Here is a 14,481-nt window from a genome sequence, read left to right as displayed (position 1 = left end):
TTCAAACTATCACTGATGTCTGGCGAGGCAAAGGCTGAGTTTAGACAAGGCCAAAGGTAGCCATGCACAATATGCAGTGCTGGGTTGAGTGGAAGGGGTCCTTCTCCAATCGCAGCATCATACAGATTGTCACATCATAAAGAGTATTTTTTTTAAATGACCTTTTGTGTGATGCAATATTTACAGTCTAGTCAATAAGAATGCTGCACTGCTTTACGACAACTGCGAAATGTTATTGAATTGTAATCATGTGTTCAACCCTATAACTTCACAAGAAACTTAATTCATGTAATGGCCATTGCTAACTGTAATTGTTCATCTTCCAGAGTAATCCAAGGTTCCGCATTTTCAAACAAGTAGACCAAAAGAAATGCAAATGTTGACATAACGCTTCTTTAATTTATAGAAGGCACAATAGTTAAACACGTGTTTAGTAAGTACATACATTCTTAGTCAATCACATTCTTTTGAAATATCAACCACTGGATTAAAGATTCACAAATAGTACCAATCAAAATTCACAGCACTGGCACTTTGGTTATCACTTGTCTATTTTTGCTTAATTGTCTTCAACTCTTAAAACTTAAGCATTTGAAATAAGATGTTCAGTGGAGCTGCCGATTTCCAAGTACAGATTTATACATGTGTAACATTACAGTAGGATCACAAAAACATAAGTGCCACAGACTTTTGAGAAACATTAATTAAAGTAGTGTGCTTTCAATGCTGGATCAAGTGTCGCTTTTTTATTTGCGCTGTTGAATCCTTCATGCAGTTGGTCAGGAAATCCAGGCATCTCTTGGAGTACTCCTCTGGAAAGTCACGGAAATGGCTCACGTGGGCAGGCGTTTTGAAGTCAAAACTTTCCACAGACACCCCTTTCTCCTTTAGAGTCTTGACCATGAGCTCAACATCACTGTACCGAATCACTCGATCAGCTCTGGAGTACAGGTACAGCTGGGGCCAGGTAGGAGGGTGCTCCCGGATGGCATCGTAGTGGTTCTTGTGGATGTACTTGGTTATGGGGTACAGAACCACCCTAAGCAGGAAAACAGTTACAGCAAACAGTGCCAAGAGAACACACCTCAACATCACATTGATTTTGGGTCCCAGAGTGGCTGTAAGAGCCCGTAATGCCCCCCTCACATTTCCACTGCCTGGGGCACTGTCCACCACAGTCCCAACTATACATAGGGTACTGAACTGTTTATGACTGTGCAAGAGCTCAACAATGTAGCGGTACAGCATGAATCCCCCGTTGCTGAACACGTGGAAAAATATAGGGCTGTTTTCCACCTCGTAATCATAGAGTATCTCAAGTAGTTTGTGGGCTGTATTACTCAGCTCCTTGTAGCCAAATGATTCAGAGACGAATACTGTCTTCAAGGGCGCAGTATAGCAAATAGTGACACAACCCTGGAACAAAGAGAGGGGGAAAGGTAAGTCACACATGAATAATGAAGTAGAATAATAATTTATTGAAATGACAGGAGACATTTACCACCACAATAATAGTTTTTACGCCAACCTGTTCGTTATAAATGGAGCTGTACTTGGCAAGATGTTTGTCTCTGCAACCAGCCCATCCCAGCAGTATGACAACTGGTTCCTTTGTTCCATGCCAGTGCCTTTCTAAAAGGAGAAAAACAAATCAGTTATCTGTTAAGTAAACTAACTGCATAACCAGGAAAACGAATTTAGCTAGCTAGCAAGCAGTCTTTGAGTCAGTCCAATTCAGCTATAATTGAATTATGGACAAACCTGCCAGTGCCCACGTTAACGTTGTCTAAATAGCTCATGGGTCTGTCTGACAGCTAACGTTAGCTAGATTAGTGTTGTTAGCTAGCTTAAGCAAGGCCAGATGAAGTGCTCACCCGAGATCAATGCATCTGGAAACACAATGTTATAGTCCATGCCATCATCTTCCATTCTGTAGCCGATTATATTACAGAACAATGAGCCCTTTTGCTATACGATTCATTTGGCTGATGCGCTGAACCTCAACGTTCTCGCAGGTTCGCTAGTCGCTACGGAAGTCAAGAGTTGTTCGTTCATTGTTTCTGATTGGTTCGTTTTCCCTTCACTATACATTCAGTTCCAAGTTCCTCCACGAGATGACAGCCAATGTCCATATTTGAGTTTTCAACCTACAGTAGAAAACGAATCGAATATTTCACTCAGAATAACATGGGAATTATTTGACAACATTATGCAATCTGTGGAATAACAATTTTGTAATTTATTTCTTTGACCAAAATATATTTAGAGGTGTACCCTGTACCACATTATGTGATGAGTGTTGTAAGTTAGTAGTGTGAAATGTGAAATAACTATAGACTTCTGTAGTCAATGCATAGTAGAGGTAAATTAGTATTCACAACTGGTGAAATTATTATATACGTTCAAACTACCATCAATATTCGAGTTAACACAGTCAAATATTGTACATTACACACACCCCATCAAAAACAAAAACATTAGTGTGTTGCATTCTTGTCCCTGAATGGAAGCCTCAGCTGTCAATCTGGGCGTGAAAAAGGGGATCCCAGTTTAGTGGGAGTGTTCAAGGCGGTACATGGTCAATCGGCTGTCTGCACTGACCGTGCAGCATTACGGTGATATGGCCTTTCATACCTCTTGCGCTTCGCAGATAAGCGCAGAGCTGTTGTGAAGGAAGTTGTCAAGAAAGTGAGTTTATGTTTAGGTTATACAGGACCACCCGCCTTCACCCAATCATGTCAATGCGGAGCCATCCACAATGTTAAAACATTTAAGAGGCGCACAGCGATGCGGCACAGAGCTCAATATGTGCTTCTGTGTGTCTCTGGTTGCTCCGCAAAATTGCGTCACACCATCCATATGGCCTCCGACCACATTTTCGGATCAAGCATAAATTGGCTCTTAGGGGAGCCAGTCAACACTGCGTAGCAGAGCTGTCAAACGACTGAACTGTCTTTAACCACTGCGATTGTGTTTTAATGAGAAAACAAATGCCACATATGGTGTACCGCGAGTTCACATTTCGATTTGAGGTAAGCTATAATTCGTGTAGTTAAGAGTTACTTCGGCGTTGGCTGCGTAACTTCTCGTTTGTTAGCAAAGTGGAGTGGCTACCGTTAACTAGCTTCTCATCTTCTCTTGTTGACAAACTAAACTAACGTTACCGAGACCAGCTAACTACAAGCAAGTTAGCCAACTGGCCGCTACTACTTCGTGCATGGAGAGTAGGCCGACTGGCCTGCAAACTATTGCAATGAGATGGAAGTAACTGAGTTTGGCCTGTCATTTCATCAAGTTGTTGTTGAAGAGTCCAACATCTCATCATCTTCATGACAAACGACAAGGTAAGAACTCTGGCTAGCTCTGCCAGCATGCGAAGTTTGCTAGCTTAGGTAACGTTGGCGGATGAAACCTGCCACTCAGTATGTGTCCGTTTCGTAACTAACGTTAACGTGAGCTAGTTGGTCAGCTAGTTTAGCAAGCTAAAATAAGCTAACTAACGTAATCACGGAAAGTGAAACGCGTGGGGTAAACATACCAACATTTGTTGCAAGTAGTAGCTAGGTACCAGTAACAACAAAGTTACTTTAATTAAATAGTTTCGACGTTGTAGCTAATGCAGTAACTCATTGTTTATAATGGAATATTGCACTGAACTAATCAAACGGCAAGTGTTCAGATAATTCTGGCCAGGTATTTGATTAACGTAGTTGTATCCGAACTCGTATTGTAGGTTATAAACAGATGTTATCAGATCAGAAGAAACTGGTCCCTCCCCTATGAACAAGACTGGGTCATTATTTAAAATGTCAGGTATACCTTTGCTGCCTCGGATACCCATCCTTTACATCTGACTGGGCTCTGATAGTGATCATAAAAAAATACATTTTAGTGAATAGAATCCATTGACTATTTCACAACAGAATAGAAACCTAAATGTTCTACCCTCAAACAATCTGATCATCCATCTTTTTCATGGGGATTCTTGATCTTGCGTTTCATCATTACCAGATGACCCTCCTGTTGGCGATTTAACAATAAACATATTTTATTGTAGCACATTTGAACAGCTGGATAGAGCACAAATACCTGGTGTCAGGCGACCACAGGGATGTCTAGGGCTTGACATTCAGGTAAAGATGCCAATGGCACACCGGACAAGTGCCAACCGAAAGCTACTGGCCCAAATAAAATGAACAAAATATTGTCCCGGGTCAGGATCTGTCAGGGAAGCAAATGATTGCGCGCATAATTTCAATTGCAGGTTATTTTCTTTCATTTGGGCTGAGCAAGTAGCATACAAATTCAAGGTCTTTCAAATACTTTTTCATGCACTTAATTGTCATTTTTATTTGACTACATTTTATCTAATTGTTATAATAGCCAATATAAAAACATCTGCATTAACACTTAGATAATAATGCATGTTTTACCGCAACAGACTAGCGCAACACCCGAAATAAATGAAAGCGGCTACATCTCATAAACATTTATCAGAAATTAAATCACATAATAATTATTTTGAGCAGTAGAACTTCTAAATCGGCTACCATAACTTTAAGGGCTTTAAGGACCAAATAGCCTCGAGGAAATGTCAAATTAGGCTATTCCATGAGTGAATTGCGCATAGCAAATATTCAACCGTCAACTAAAACTGAACTTTTTATAGCTGGTTTGTATACCCATTCTTGATTATTGCCTTAGTATTAGCCACGGAAGCCCTGGGGTGGTACGGAAGAAAGGGGGCCTCGACCCCAAGCGAAGGGTCCCCCACAACACCCTAGGCCACGGCCTGACAGCGCTGCGGCGCCTAGGGGAGGGATCCCCCCCTCGGCCCGAAGGACGGGACGATGATCCATTCAGAAGAGCAGGATGAGGTGAGCTTGATAAAGACTCACCCCGCTCCTGTACAAGGGACTGAAGACAGCCTTTTAACAAAGTGTCTTTTTAACATGTTTTTTCATGTCTTAAAAATGTTTAACCTTTGTTAGATCATTAGTACACATTTTAAATGGCTTTTCCAGATTTGATGTTTTTACAAGGAAAGTACTTTTATTCATAGTTGTTTTCATTAGTTTCAACAACATGTACTTTTAACAAATTTAAATGTAACTTTCAAATGCTGTGTTTTATGCTTTGTTGCCGTTTTTTATGTGTATAAATGATGTAAAAAAATGTATGAGCTGTTTTTAAAGGAATTGTGCCAATAAAACTTAAAAAATAAAATAAAATTTTACTAGTATATATCATAACTTGGGACATCTTTCCTACCGCTGTTGGTGTCCTATCGAGTTGCTGCAATCTCAAATTAGGCTTTATTTGTGCGGCGCGCGTGTGATAAATCATCGACATGACGAACTAACAGTTTCATGAATTAATCAGTTTTTTTATCAGTTTTATAGCCTAGATTAAAAAATAAAATAAAAATAGCATTATTACAATATTTTGTCCAAGCGGGCAACTGACAGGGATGAGCAACTTGCCAGGAGGGTTTTCAAAACCTCCCGGGCAAGTCGAGCCCTGATGTCCCATGGGCATTTCAATCGAAAAGGACCCATGAGCACAAACGTGACGTTCATAGGACCATATATCAAATTGGGTGTCAAATGGAAGCTTAGTCTATGTTTTTGGGAAATGAAGGCATAAAGATATTTTTCAACCATTTTCCATAAAAAAACAAAACAAGTAAAAAGGCTTTGATTTCTGGATTAACAGATGAAAAAGGTGTTTTTAGCAAGAATCTACTAGAAAGCTCTGAAAAGGTATTCATCAAAACACAATGTTTACATAGTTCCCTGCCAACTAACATCAACACTTCCAATGCATTCAGAAAGTATTCAGACCCCTTTCACTTTTCTGCATTTTGTTACATTTTTATATATTTCTTTACATTACAGCCTTACTGTAAAATTGATTCAAAATATAATACTAATCAATCTACACACACTACCCCATAATGACAAAGCGAAAACAGGGCTTTAGAAATGTTTATCCTATTTACATAAGTATTCAGACCCTTTGATATGAGACTCGAAATTGAGCTCAGGTGCATCCTGTTTCCATTGATAATCATTGAGATGTTTCTACAACTTGGAGTCCACCTGTGGTAAATTAAATTGATTGGACGTGCTTTGGAATGACAAACACTTGTCTATATAAGGTCCCATAGTTGACGGTGCATGTCAGAGCAAAAACCAAGCCATGAGGTCAAAGGAAAAGTCCGTAAAGCTCCAAGACAGGATTGTTTCGAGGCACAGATCTGGGGAAAGATACCAAAATATTTCTACAGCATTGAAGGTCCCCAAGAACACAGTGGCCTCCATCATTCTTAAATGGAAGAAGTTTGGAACCACCAAGACTCTTCCTAGAGCTGGCCGCCTGATCAAGCTGAGCAATTGGGGGAGAGGTGACAAAGAACCTGATTGTCACTCTGACAGAGCTCTAGAGTTCCTCTGTGGAGATGGGTGAACTTCCCAGAAGGACAGCCACCTCTGCAGCACTCCACCAATCAGGCCTTTATGGTAGAGTGGCTGGACAGAAGCCACTCCTCAGTAAAAGGCACATTACAGCCCACTTGGGTCTCTGGTCTAATGAAACCAAGATTGAACTATTTGGCCTGAATGCCAAGCGTCATATCTGGAGACAATCTGGCACTATCCTTACCATGAAGCATGGTGGTGGCAGCCTCCTGCTATGGGGATGTTTTTCAGCGGCAAGGACTGGGAGACTAGTCAGGATCGAGGGAAAGATGAACTGAGCAAAGTACAGAGAGATCCTTGAAGAACCTGTTCAGGACCTCAGATTGGGGCAAAGGTTCACCTTCCAACAGGACAATGTCCCTAAGCACAAAGCCAAGACAACGCACAAGTGTGTTCAGGACAAGTCTCTGAATGTCTTTGTGGCCTGGACTTGAACCTGATCGAACATCTCTGGAGAGACCTGAAAATAGCTGTGTAGTGAGGCTCCCCATCCAACCTGACAGAGCTTGAGAAAATCTGCAGAGATGAATGTGAGAAACTCCCCAAATACAGGTGTGCCAAGTATTCAGACCCTTTGATATGAGACTCGAAATTGAGCTCATTTTCGCATCGTACCCAACAAGACTCGAAGCTGTAATTGCTGCCAAAGGTGCTTCACCAAAGTACTGAGTAAAGGGTCTGAATACTTATGTAAATGTGATATTAGTGTTTTTTTTTCTTTCATCAATTAGCAAAAATTCTAAACCTGTTTTTGCTTTGTCATTATGGGGTATTGTATGGAGATTGAGGATGTTTAAAAAAAATATATATTGTCTTGTGCCTTGTAATTCCATTACCAAAAGCACACACATCTTTAAGATCTTTAATTATTTCGCTCCCTGATGTGGAGGGAGGATAATAAATGTTCACAGAAGTAACAAGTAATGGTAGACCTGATTTAGTTATAGTGATTTTACTGATATCAATTTTGTTTATGAATTATAAAGTGATTTATAACAAATTGGTAACAGAATTACCAAAATATCCGTAACGGAATTACTGCAACTGAATTGGCTACAATGGGAAATCATAGTCACAAACCACAGTTGGGTCACCTGCTACTCTCCTCCCTTCCACTGGCATACTGTGATGATCAGCTCATTACTGTTTTCTTTCTTTCTATTGTCTGGTGGTCAAACTACGATTCACCGCACACAGTCGGAGTCTGGACAACCCTTCCCTCTACCTCTCTCTTTCCAGTTAATGTCAACTCTCACAGCTCTTAGTGACACCTACCCACGAGCCCCCTCTCTTTCCAGTTACTGTAACCAGCATCCTCACCCACTGAGAACCGGACGTCCATGGATGTTGACATTTGTTCAGTCCACCCTGGCCTTGACGTTAGCGTCCACAGATGGACCGGACTGGCCCGAATCTGAACCTATTATAGATGTATGTTTCACAAGTTTGGATAGCAAAGCAGAGTACAGTATAATGCAGTAGTACAGTATATTGTACTGAAATATACAGTACTGAACTCTGCTCTGCTGTATTGTACTACACTGTACTCTACTGTGCTGCGATGTCCAAACTTGTGAAACATGAGGAGACTGACATTCATATCCACACTTATGCATATCTGTGTAGAATAGATCAGGTAAACATGATGTAATTCTGTTACCGGGTGTAAATCCACTTCACTTACTGTAGTTCAATAACCAAATTATATATATATTTTAAACTCAAGGTGCCATGTCATAGTTGGCATCCCATTCTCTCTGCATACGTACACTACATGGCCAAAAGTATGTGAACACATGTTCGTCGAATATCTCATTCCAGAATCATGGGCTTTAATATGGAGTTGGCCACCCCCTTTTGCTACTATGACAGCCTCCACTCTTCTGGGAAGGATTTTCACTAGATGTTGGAACATTGCCGTGGGGACTTGCTTCAATTAAGCCACAAGCATTAGTGAGGTCAGGCACTGATGTTGGGTGATTAGGTCTGGCTCACAGTTGGCGTACCAATTCATCCTAAAGGTGTTTGATGGGTTTTGAGGTCAGGGCTTTGTGCAGGCCAGTCAAGTTCTTTGGAGTTTGCGTGGTTGTGTGCTTTATTTTATACACCTGTTGGTGACGTGGTTGAAATATCCGAATCCACTAATTTGAATGGGGTGTCCACATACTATTGGGGATGTATTTTAATCTTAATTCGTAGCAAATATTTATGTTTTTGTAAAAGCAATAGGGTCCAGCTGCGACCTCATCTCTCAGGGCAGTCATCCACAGGGTCTCTATGCTTTCACCTACTGAGATGGCATCGCTCAGTGCATCTCTCAAGAATGGGGGTGGGGTGGGGGGGTGTCGAAAGGAGTGGGTGTTTCAAATGGAACCATATAAGGAGAACTGGGGGTTTCAAACAGTCTTTTAACAGTAGGAGCGCTGGAATTCCATTAATTACTAGAACCGCCATGACTTGATATTTCAATGATTGTTATTTCAAATATTCAATAATAACTTACATTTTTTTAAATTAAGGTAGCTAACGTTAGCTAGCATTTACATTTACAGTATACTAAACCTTACATACATTGCTACCGATAGGTAACGTTCAAAGACGCAGCTCACAGTGAGTGAATAGACATATAATATTTTTTGCATAACTGAAATGTCTTACTGTCAACTCTGCAGGCCATGACTGATGTCCGATAACCCAAACAACGTCCTGGGTGGTACCTTTCAAACACCCCACTTCTCAATATGATTCTTTTTGACTCCCCCACTTTTCCTGAGAGATGCATTGAGCGATGACATATCAGTAGGTGACATTATAGAGACCCTGAGGGATGACTGCTCTGAGAGGTTGTAGCTGGACCCTTCTCATTAAAAGGGAGATGTTACCAAAGTTTGCATCTGCACAGTTCTAGTGTTATCAAGATACCAGTATTGCGATAATAAATGCCATTTAGCAGACACTTTCATCCAATCATGCTTGCATACATGTTACATATGGGTGGTCCCGGGAATCAAACCCACTATCCTGTCGTTACTAGCGCCATGCTCCACCAACTGAGTTACAAAGGACCACTGCGATACCAGATTTTCCTTTCTTCCTAGTATTGTGATAATGGTATTGTGACCACACAATACCATTCATCCACAAAAATAGTTTTTGTATATATTTTTTTTTCAGTGGAAATCATTATGTAGTCCTTGTGCATGGAGTTTTGTTTTTTTTGGCATACATTTTAAATTGAAAAACGAATTTCAAAGTTTAAATCCGTTACCGTGGAATTGCCCTCATCTGTAATTTTGTCATTAGTGGCCCATTGTAGAATTCGTCTACTTCCTCCAGTTCATTATCATTGAGACTGATTTATCGCTTTGGAAAAATGCATTATGTCCACAAAAGCCTACAGTGTCTTCAAAGTATTCATACCCCTTGACTTATTCCACAATATGTGACCAGTTTGAATTCAAAATGGTTTCAGTTGAGAAAAGGAAAATCTCACCCATCTACACTCAATACCCCATAATGACAAAGTGCAAATATATTGAACATTAAATACAGAAATCTCATTTGCATAAGTATTCACACCCCTGAATCAATTCTTTGTAGAAGCGCCTTAGGCAGCGATTACAACCGTTGGTGTTTCTGGGTAAGTCTCTAAGACCTTTCCATACCTGGATTGTGCAAAATTTGCCCATTTTATTTTCAAACATTTTTCAAGCTCTGTCAAATTGGTTGTTGATAATTTGCTAGATAAACTCTATGGCAAGATCTGAAAATGATTAAGTCAAAACTAACTCTGCCACACAGGAATATTCACTGTCTTCTTGGTAAGCAACTCCAGTGTATACTAGTGTTTGTGTTATTATCCTGCTGAAAGGTGAATTCATCTCCCAGTCTCTGTTGGAAAACAAACTTAACTAGGTTTTCCTCTAGGATTTTTACCTGTGCTTAGCTCCATTCTTTTTTTTTTAATCCTGAAAAATTCCCCAGTCCTAACGATTACAAGCATTCCCATAACATGATACAGCCACCATTGAGCTTGAAAATATGGAGAGTTGTACTCAGTAATGTGTTGTATTGGATTTGCCCCAATCAACTTTTTTGTGTCCTGAATACAAAATGTTAATTGCTTTGCCACATTTGTTGCAGTATTACTTTAGTGCCTTGTTGCAAACAGGATGCATGTTTTGTAATGTTTTTTTATTCTGAACAGGTTTCCTTCTTTTCACTCTGTCAATTAGGTTACGATTGTGGAGTAACTACAACGTTGTTGATCCATCCTGTTTTCTCCTATCACAGCCACTGAACTCTGTAACTGTTACATTATTGGCCTCATGGTAAAATCCCTGAGCAGTTTCCTTCCTCTCTGGCAACTGAGTTAGCAAGGATGCCTGTGTCTTTGTAGTGACTGGGTGTTTTTGATACACCATCCAAAGTGTAATTATTGACTTCCCCATGCTCAAAGGGATATTCAATGTCAGGTTAAAAATATATATATTTTTAACCTATCTATCAATAGAGGTGCCCTTCTTTGCAAGGCATTGGAAAATCTCCTTGGTCTTTGTGGTTGAATCTGTGTTTTGAAATTCACTGCTCAGCTGAGGGACCTTACCGATAGATAATTGTATGTGGGGTACAGAGATGAGGTAGTCATTCAAAAATCATGTGACCTGTTAAGAACATTTTTACTCCTGAACTTATTTAGGCTTACCATAACAACAAAGGGTTTGAATACTTATTGACTCAAGACATTTCAGCTTTTCATTTAACTTTTTTTATTCTCTCAAAAAAATACAATTCCACTTTGACATTATGGGCTATTGTGTATAGGCCAGTGACACATCTAAATGTCATTCATTTCAAATTTCAAGCTATAACCCAACAAAATGTGCAAAAAGTCCAGGGGTGTGAATATGTTCTGAAGGCACTGTAGTTGTATTCTCACCAGCTACAAAATGTAGGTTGCTGCTGAGATGCTAGGGAGGGAGGGAGTGAGGGAAGAAAGGGTTCAGACTGGAGAAGTCATGAATTCACTATCTGCATTATTGATATGACGCTGTTAAGTGTTTCTGCTTTGAATGAAGGGAAATGTATAATTTTAGTGACATTTATGACTTGTTCTTGTGAACCCAGATGACTTAGGCCTAGCAGCAATTGAAATGGAAAAACAGCCCTCATATGTTATACATTCGTTCTGCTACTGAAAAGCAGATTTACTAAAATAGCTGCTTTGAACATTCTTGGCAGACCGAGTCTGATCATTGTCATACACTTGCAAAATGGCAAAAAATGCCTTTAGTAATGGAGGAGGATAACATCCTTTTAAGGGTACGGCTGGAGCTGCAAAAAGATCCCAGAACTAGTCCAGTAACTTTGGATGATTTGATTTCAGTTGTTTTCATTTGGGATTGGATGGGGGATGGGAATCACACGGTTGAATTAAGAATAGCATTCTTCTCCCAGAGTTTTTAATAGCTTCTCTCTAGTCTCTAATTCAAGGAAAGGGGAGGACAGCAGAATAATCCAAAGACCTCGCCTAGTTACAACCAGCCCATCGAGTAAGCTCAATAGACCTGTGCATGCTGGGGAAATCAGGGGTCCTTAACAAGTGCTGGATGCTTCAAAGTACTAGTGCCATGTGAAAGGTCATTTAAATCAAAGGACTTCTTCCTATGGTCATTACTCTGGGGTTATTATGTCTCCTTGTGTTCCTGTACATGCTCCCTTGTTCGTTTAGGATCCCAGTCTTGGGCTTTGGCTTAATCATGGCTTAATCTCATATAATTGGACAAGCCATCCCTATTAGAGCCATTATTTGTAGGCTTGTCAGACCAGAGGCGGGTTAGGACTCCTGTCATGTGTGTCTAAGTAGATTGATCTTGTGTGAAGTAATGCTTTTGTCTTAGTATTTGAAAAAAGTTGGAGGAAATGGAGGAATGTGATAAAATAGATTAGGCTCATTATCCCCCTCATGACAACACAGCTGTGTTCTGTTTAAATGAACGGAATGGTGATTAAAAAAACACACACACTGATTTATTATACTTCAGGGGTACATAAAACACCATGTTTTCCATACAGATACTAGCTGAAACTATCAGTGTTTTCTGGCTTGTTATTTGTATCCTGTGAACCATAAGCTTGTACTGTACATTCTAAACTACAGGAAAGTACAAATATTATTAGCTGGCACCAAAGCACACAATTTTCTCAGTCTGCCTGCTGAGAATGGATTTTGGTGTTTCCTTCCTCTTAGGGCTGTAAAGGGTTGCCAAGCAGTTATCGAAAATGTGAAACCTTCATGGAGAAGTCTCCCACAGAGTTACCAGTGAAGAGACCATGATGGATCGGAACAAGCGCAACTCCATTGCCGGCTTCCCCTCCATGAGGCCTGACCGTCTTGATGACCTGGATGGTGGAGGGGAGTGGGCCCCGTCTCAGGTGGGAAGAGTGTGCCCCTCATCCTACCGCGCCCTCATCAGTGCCTTCTCCTGCCTGACGCGCCTTGATGACTTCATCTGCGAGTGGATTGGCTCCGGCTTCTTCTCAGAGGTCTACAAGGTGGGTTTATGTTATGATTGACCTGAAATGCAAGAGTTTTATGGTAGGTAGGTGGTACTAGTAGGTAAATAGTAGATTGTGTGAGGACTGCTTATTCATTCATAGCAACGTATGGTTTAGGCTAGGCTATCAGAAAAACTATGGTATGTCATCACCAGGATTACTTAGAAACATATAATCTCACACCCTGAGATGTCTCAGCCCTCATTCTGTTATTAAACCTCAGTGTGTGGTGCAGAATACAGTTAGCTAATACATTGAGCGAGTGACGAGGAGACGGCAACCGACCAAGAGGACTTTTTATTTTTTAAATTTAACTAGGCAAGTCAGTTAAGAACAAATTATTTTTTACAATGACCGCCTAGGAACAGTGGGTTAACGGTCTTGTTCAGGTGCAGAACGTCAGATATTTACCCTGTCAGCTCGGGGATTCGATCTGGCAACCTTTCGGTTACTGGCCAACGCTCTAACCACTAGGCTACCTGCCGCCCCTATCGCTATAGTAGACTAATAGCTACCATAGTAGACTAATAGCTACCATAGTAGACTAATAGCTACCATAGCGAGGTTGATGACGTAGTACCTATCTTGACTGCATCAAACTGGGAGAAGCTAGTTAAGCTAATTGAGGCTGCAAAGCGTTTTTTAAAAATTGCAAGCGCATTCTCATCCTACAGTTACAAATAACAATCCGTTCAGAATATTAAGTAGTACTCTGCCTGTTGGCTTCTTAGTCGTTGTAGCCTATCGTTTTTAATTCTGTCACTTCCATTGATAGATACTTTTGGTCATGTAGTGTATATGGACACCTGTTTGTCGAATATCTCTTTCCAAAATCATGGGTATTAATATGTAGTTGGTCCCCCCCCCCCCCTTTGCTGCTATAACAGCCTCCACTCTTCTGGGAAGGATTTCCACTAGATGTTGGAGCATCGCTCCGGGGACTTGCTTCCATTCAGCCACGAGCATTAGTGAGATCGGGCATTGATGTTGGGTGATTAGGCCTGGTTCGCAGTTGGTCTACCAATTCATTCTGAAGGTATTTGATAGGGTTGAGGTCAGGGCTCTGTGCAGGCCAGTCAAGTTCTTCCACGCCGATCTCGACGAACAATTTCTGTATGGACATCGCTTTGTGCACGCGGCTGTTGTCCTGCTGAAACAAGAAAGGGCCTCCCCCAATCTGTTGCCATACAGTTGGAAGCACAGAACTGTCTACTCTAGAATGTCATTGTATGCTGTAGTGTTAAGATTTCCCTTCACTGGAACTAAGGGGCCTCGCCCGAACCATGGAAGAACAGCCCTAGACCATTGTTCCTCCTCTGTGGTGAAGATGGTGATTCATCACTTCAGAGAACGTGTTTCCACTGCTCCGGAGTACAATGGCGGCAAGCTTTAGACCACTCTGCCCGACGCCTGGCATTGCGATCTTAGGCTTGTGTGCGGCTGC

General features: G+C 40.9%; 2 protein-coding genes across 4 annotated transcripts in view; one reads left to right on the top strand and one right to left on the bottom strand.

Annotated features, from left to right (window-relative positions):
* Positions 1-377: 377 nt before the first annotated feature.
* LOC135513983 (transmembrane protein 53-like) lies at positions 378-2,061 on the bottom strand. The gene is made up of 3 exons (XM_064937059.1): positions 1,875-2,061; positions 1,529-1,632; positions 378-1,416 (listed from the first exon to the last, which is right to left on the bottom strand). Exons 1-3 carry the CDS (start codon positions 1,927-1,929, stop codon positions 721-723), a joined length of 855 nt encoding a protein of 284 aa, XP_064793131.1. The 5' UTR covers positions 1,930-2,061; the 3' UTR covers positions 378-720.
* A 576-nt stretch (positions 2,062-2,637) lies between these two features.
* The window catches only part of LOC135513956 (dual specificity testis-specific protein kinase 2-like), a 35,327-nt gene continuing 23,483 nt past the window's right edge, over positions 2,638-14,481 (top strand). Inside the window, exons 1-3 of one of the 3 annotated variants that reach the window (XM_064937014.1) lie at positions 2,638-3,032; positions 3,174-3,344; positions 12,730-13,034. In XM_064937014.1, the coding sequence (XP_064793086.1) occupies positions 12,813-13,034 (222 nt within the window). In that variant the 5' untranslated portion in view covers positions 2,638-3,032; positions 3,174-3,344; positions 12,730-12,812. Of the gene's footprint in view, positions 3,345-4,704; positions 4,878-12,729; positions 13,035-14,481 lie in introns of all 3 variants that reach the window. The other 2 variants (XM_064937023.1, XM_064937005.1) reach the window with 2 other exon arrangements.

The sequence above is a fragment of the Oncorhynchus masou genome, chromosome 3, assembly GCF_036934945.1.
Source record: "Oncorhynchus masou masou isolate Uvic2021 chromosome 3, UVic_Omas_1.1, whole genome shotgun sequence".
NCBI lineage: Eukaryota > Metazoa > Chordata > Actinopteri > Salmoniformes > Salmonidae > Oncorhynchus > Oncorhynchus masou.
Note: the sequence above shows the minus strand (reverse complement) of the source record. Positions and strands in the feature narration are given on the sequence as shown.

Coding starts and splice junctions, on each gene's coding strand:
- LOC135513983 (XM_064937059.1), bottom strand. CDS start 1,929: ATGGAAGATGATGGCATGGACTATAACATTGTGTTTCCAGATGCATTG. Junction 1,633..1,874: donor TCCAGATGCATTGATCTCGG/GTGAGCACTTCA, acceptor TTCTCCTTTTAG/AAAGGCACTGGCATGGAACA. Junction 1,417..1,528: donor GCTCCATTTATAACGAACAG/GTTGGCGTAAAA, acceptor TCTTTGTTCCAG/GGTTGTGTCACTATTTGCTA.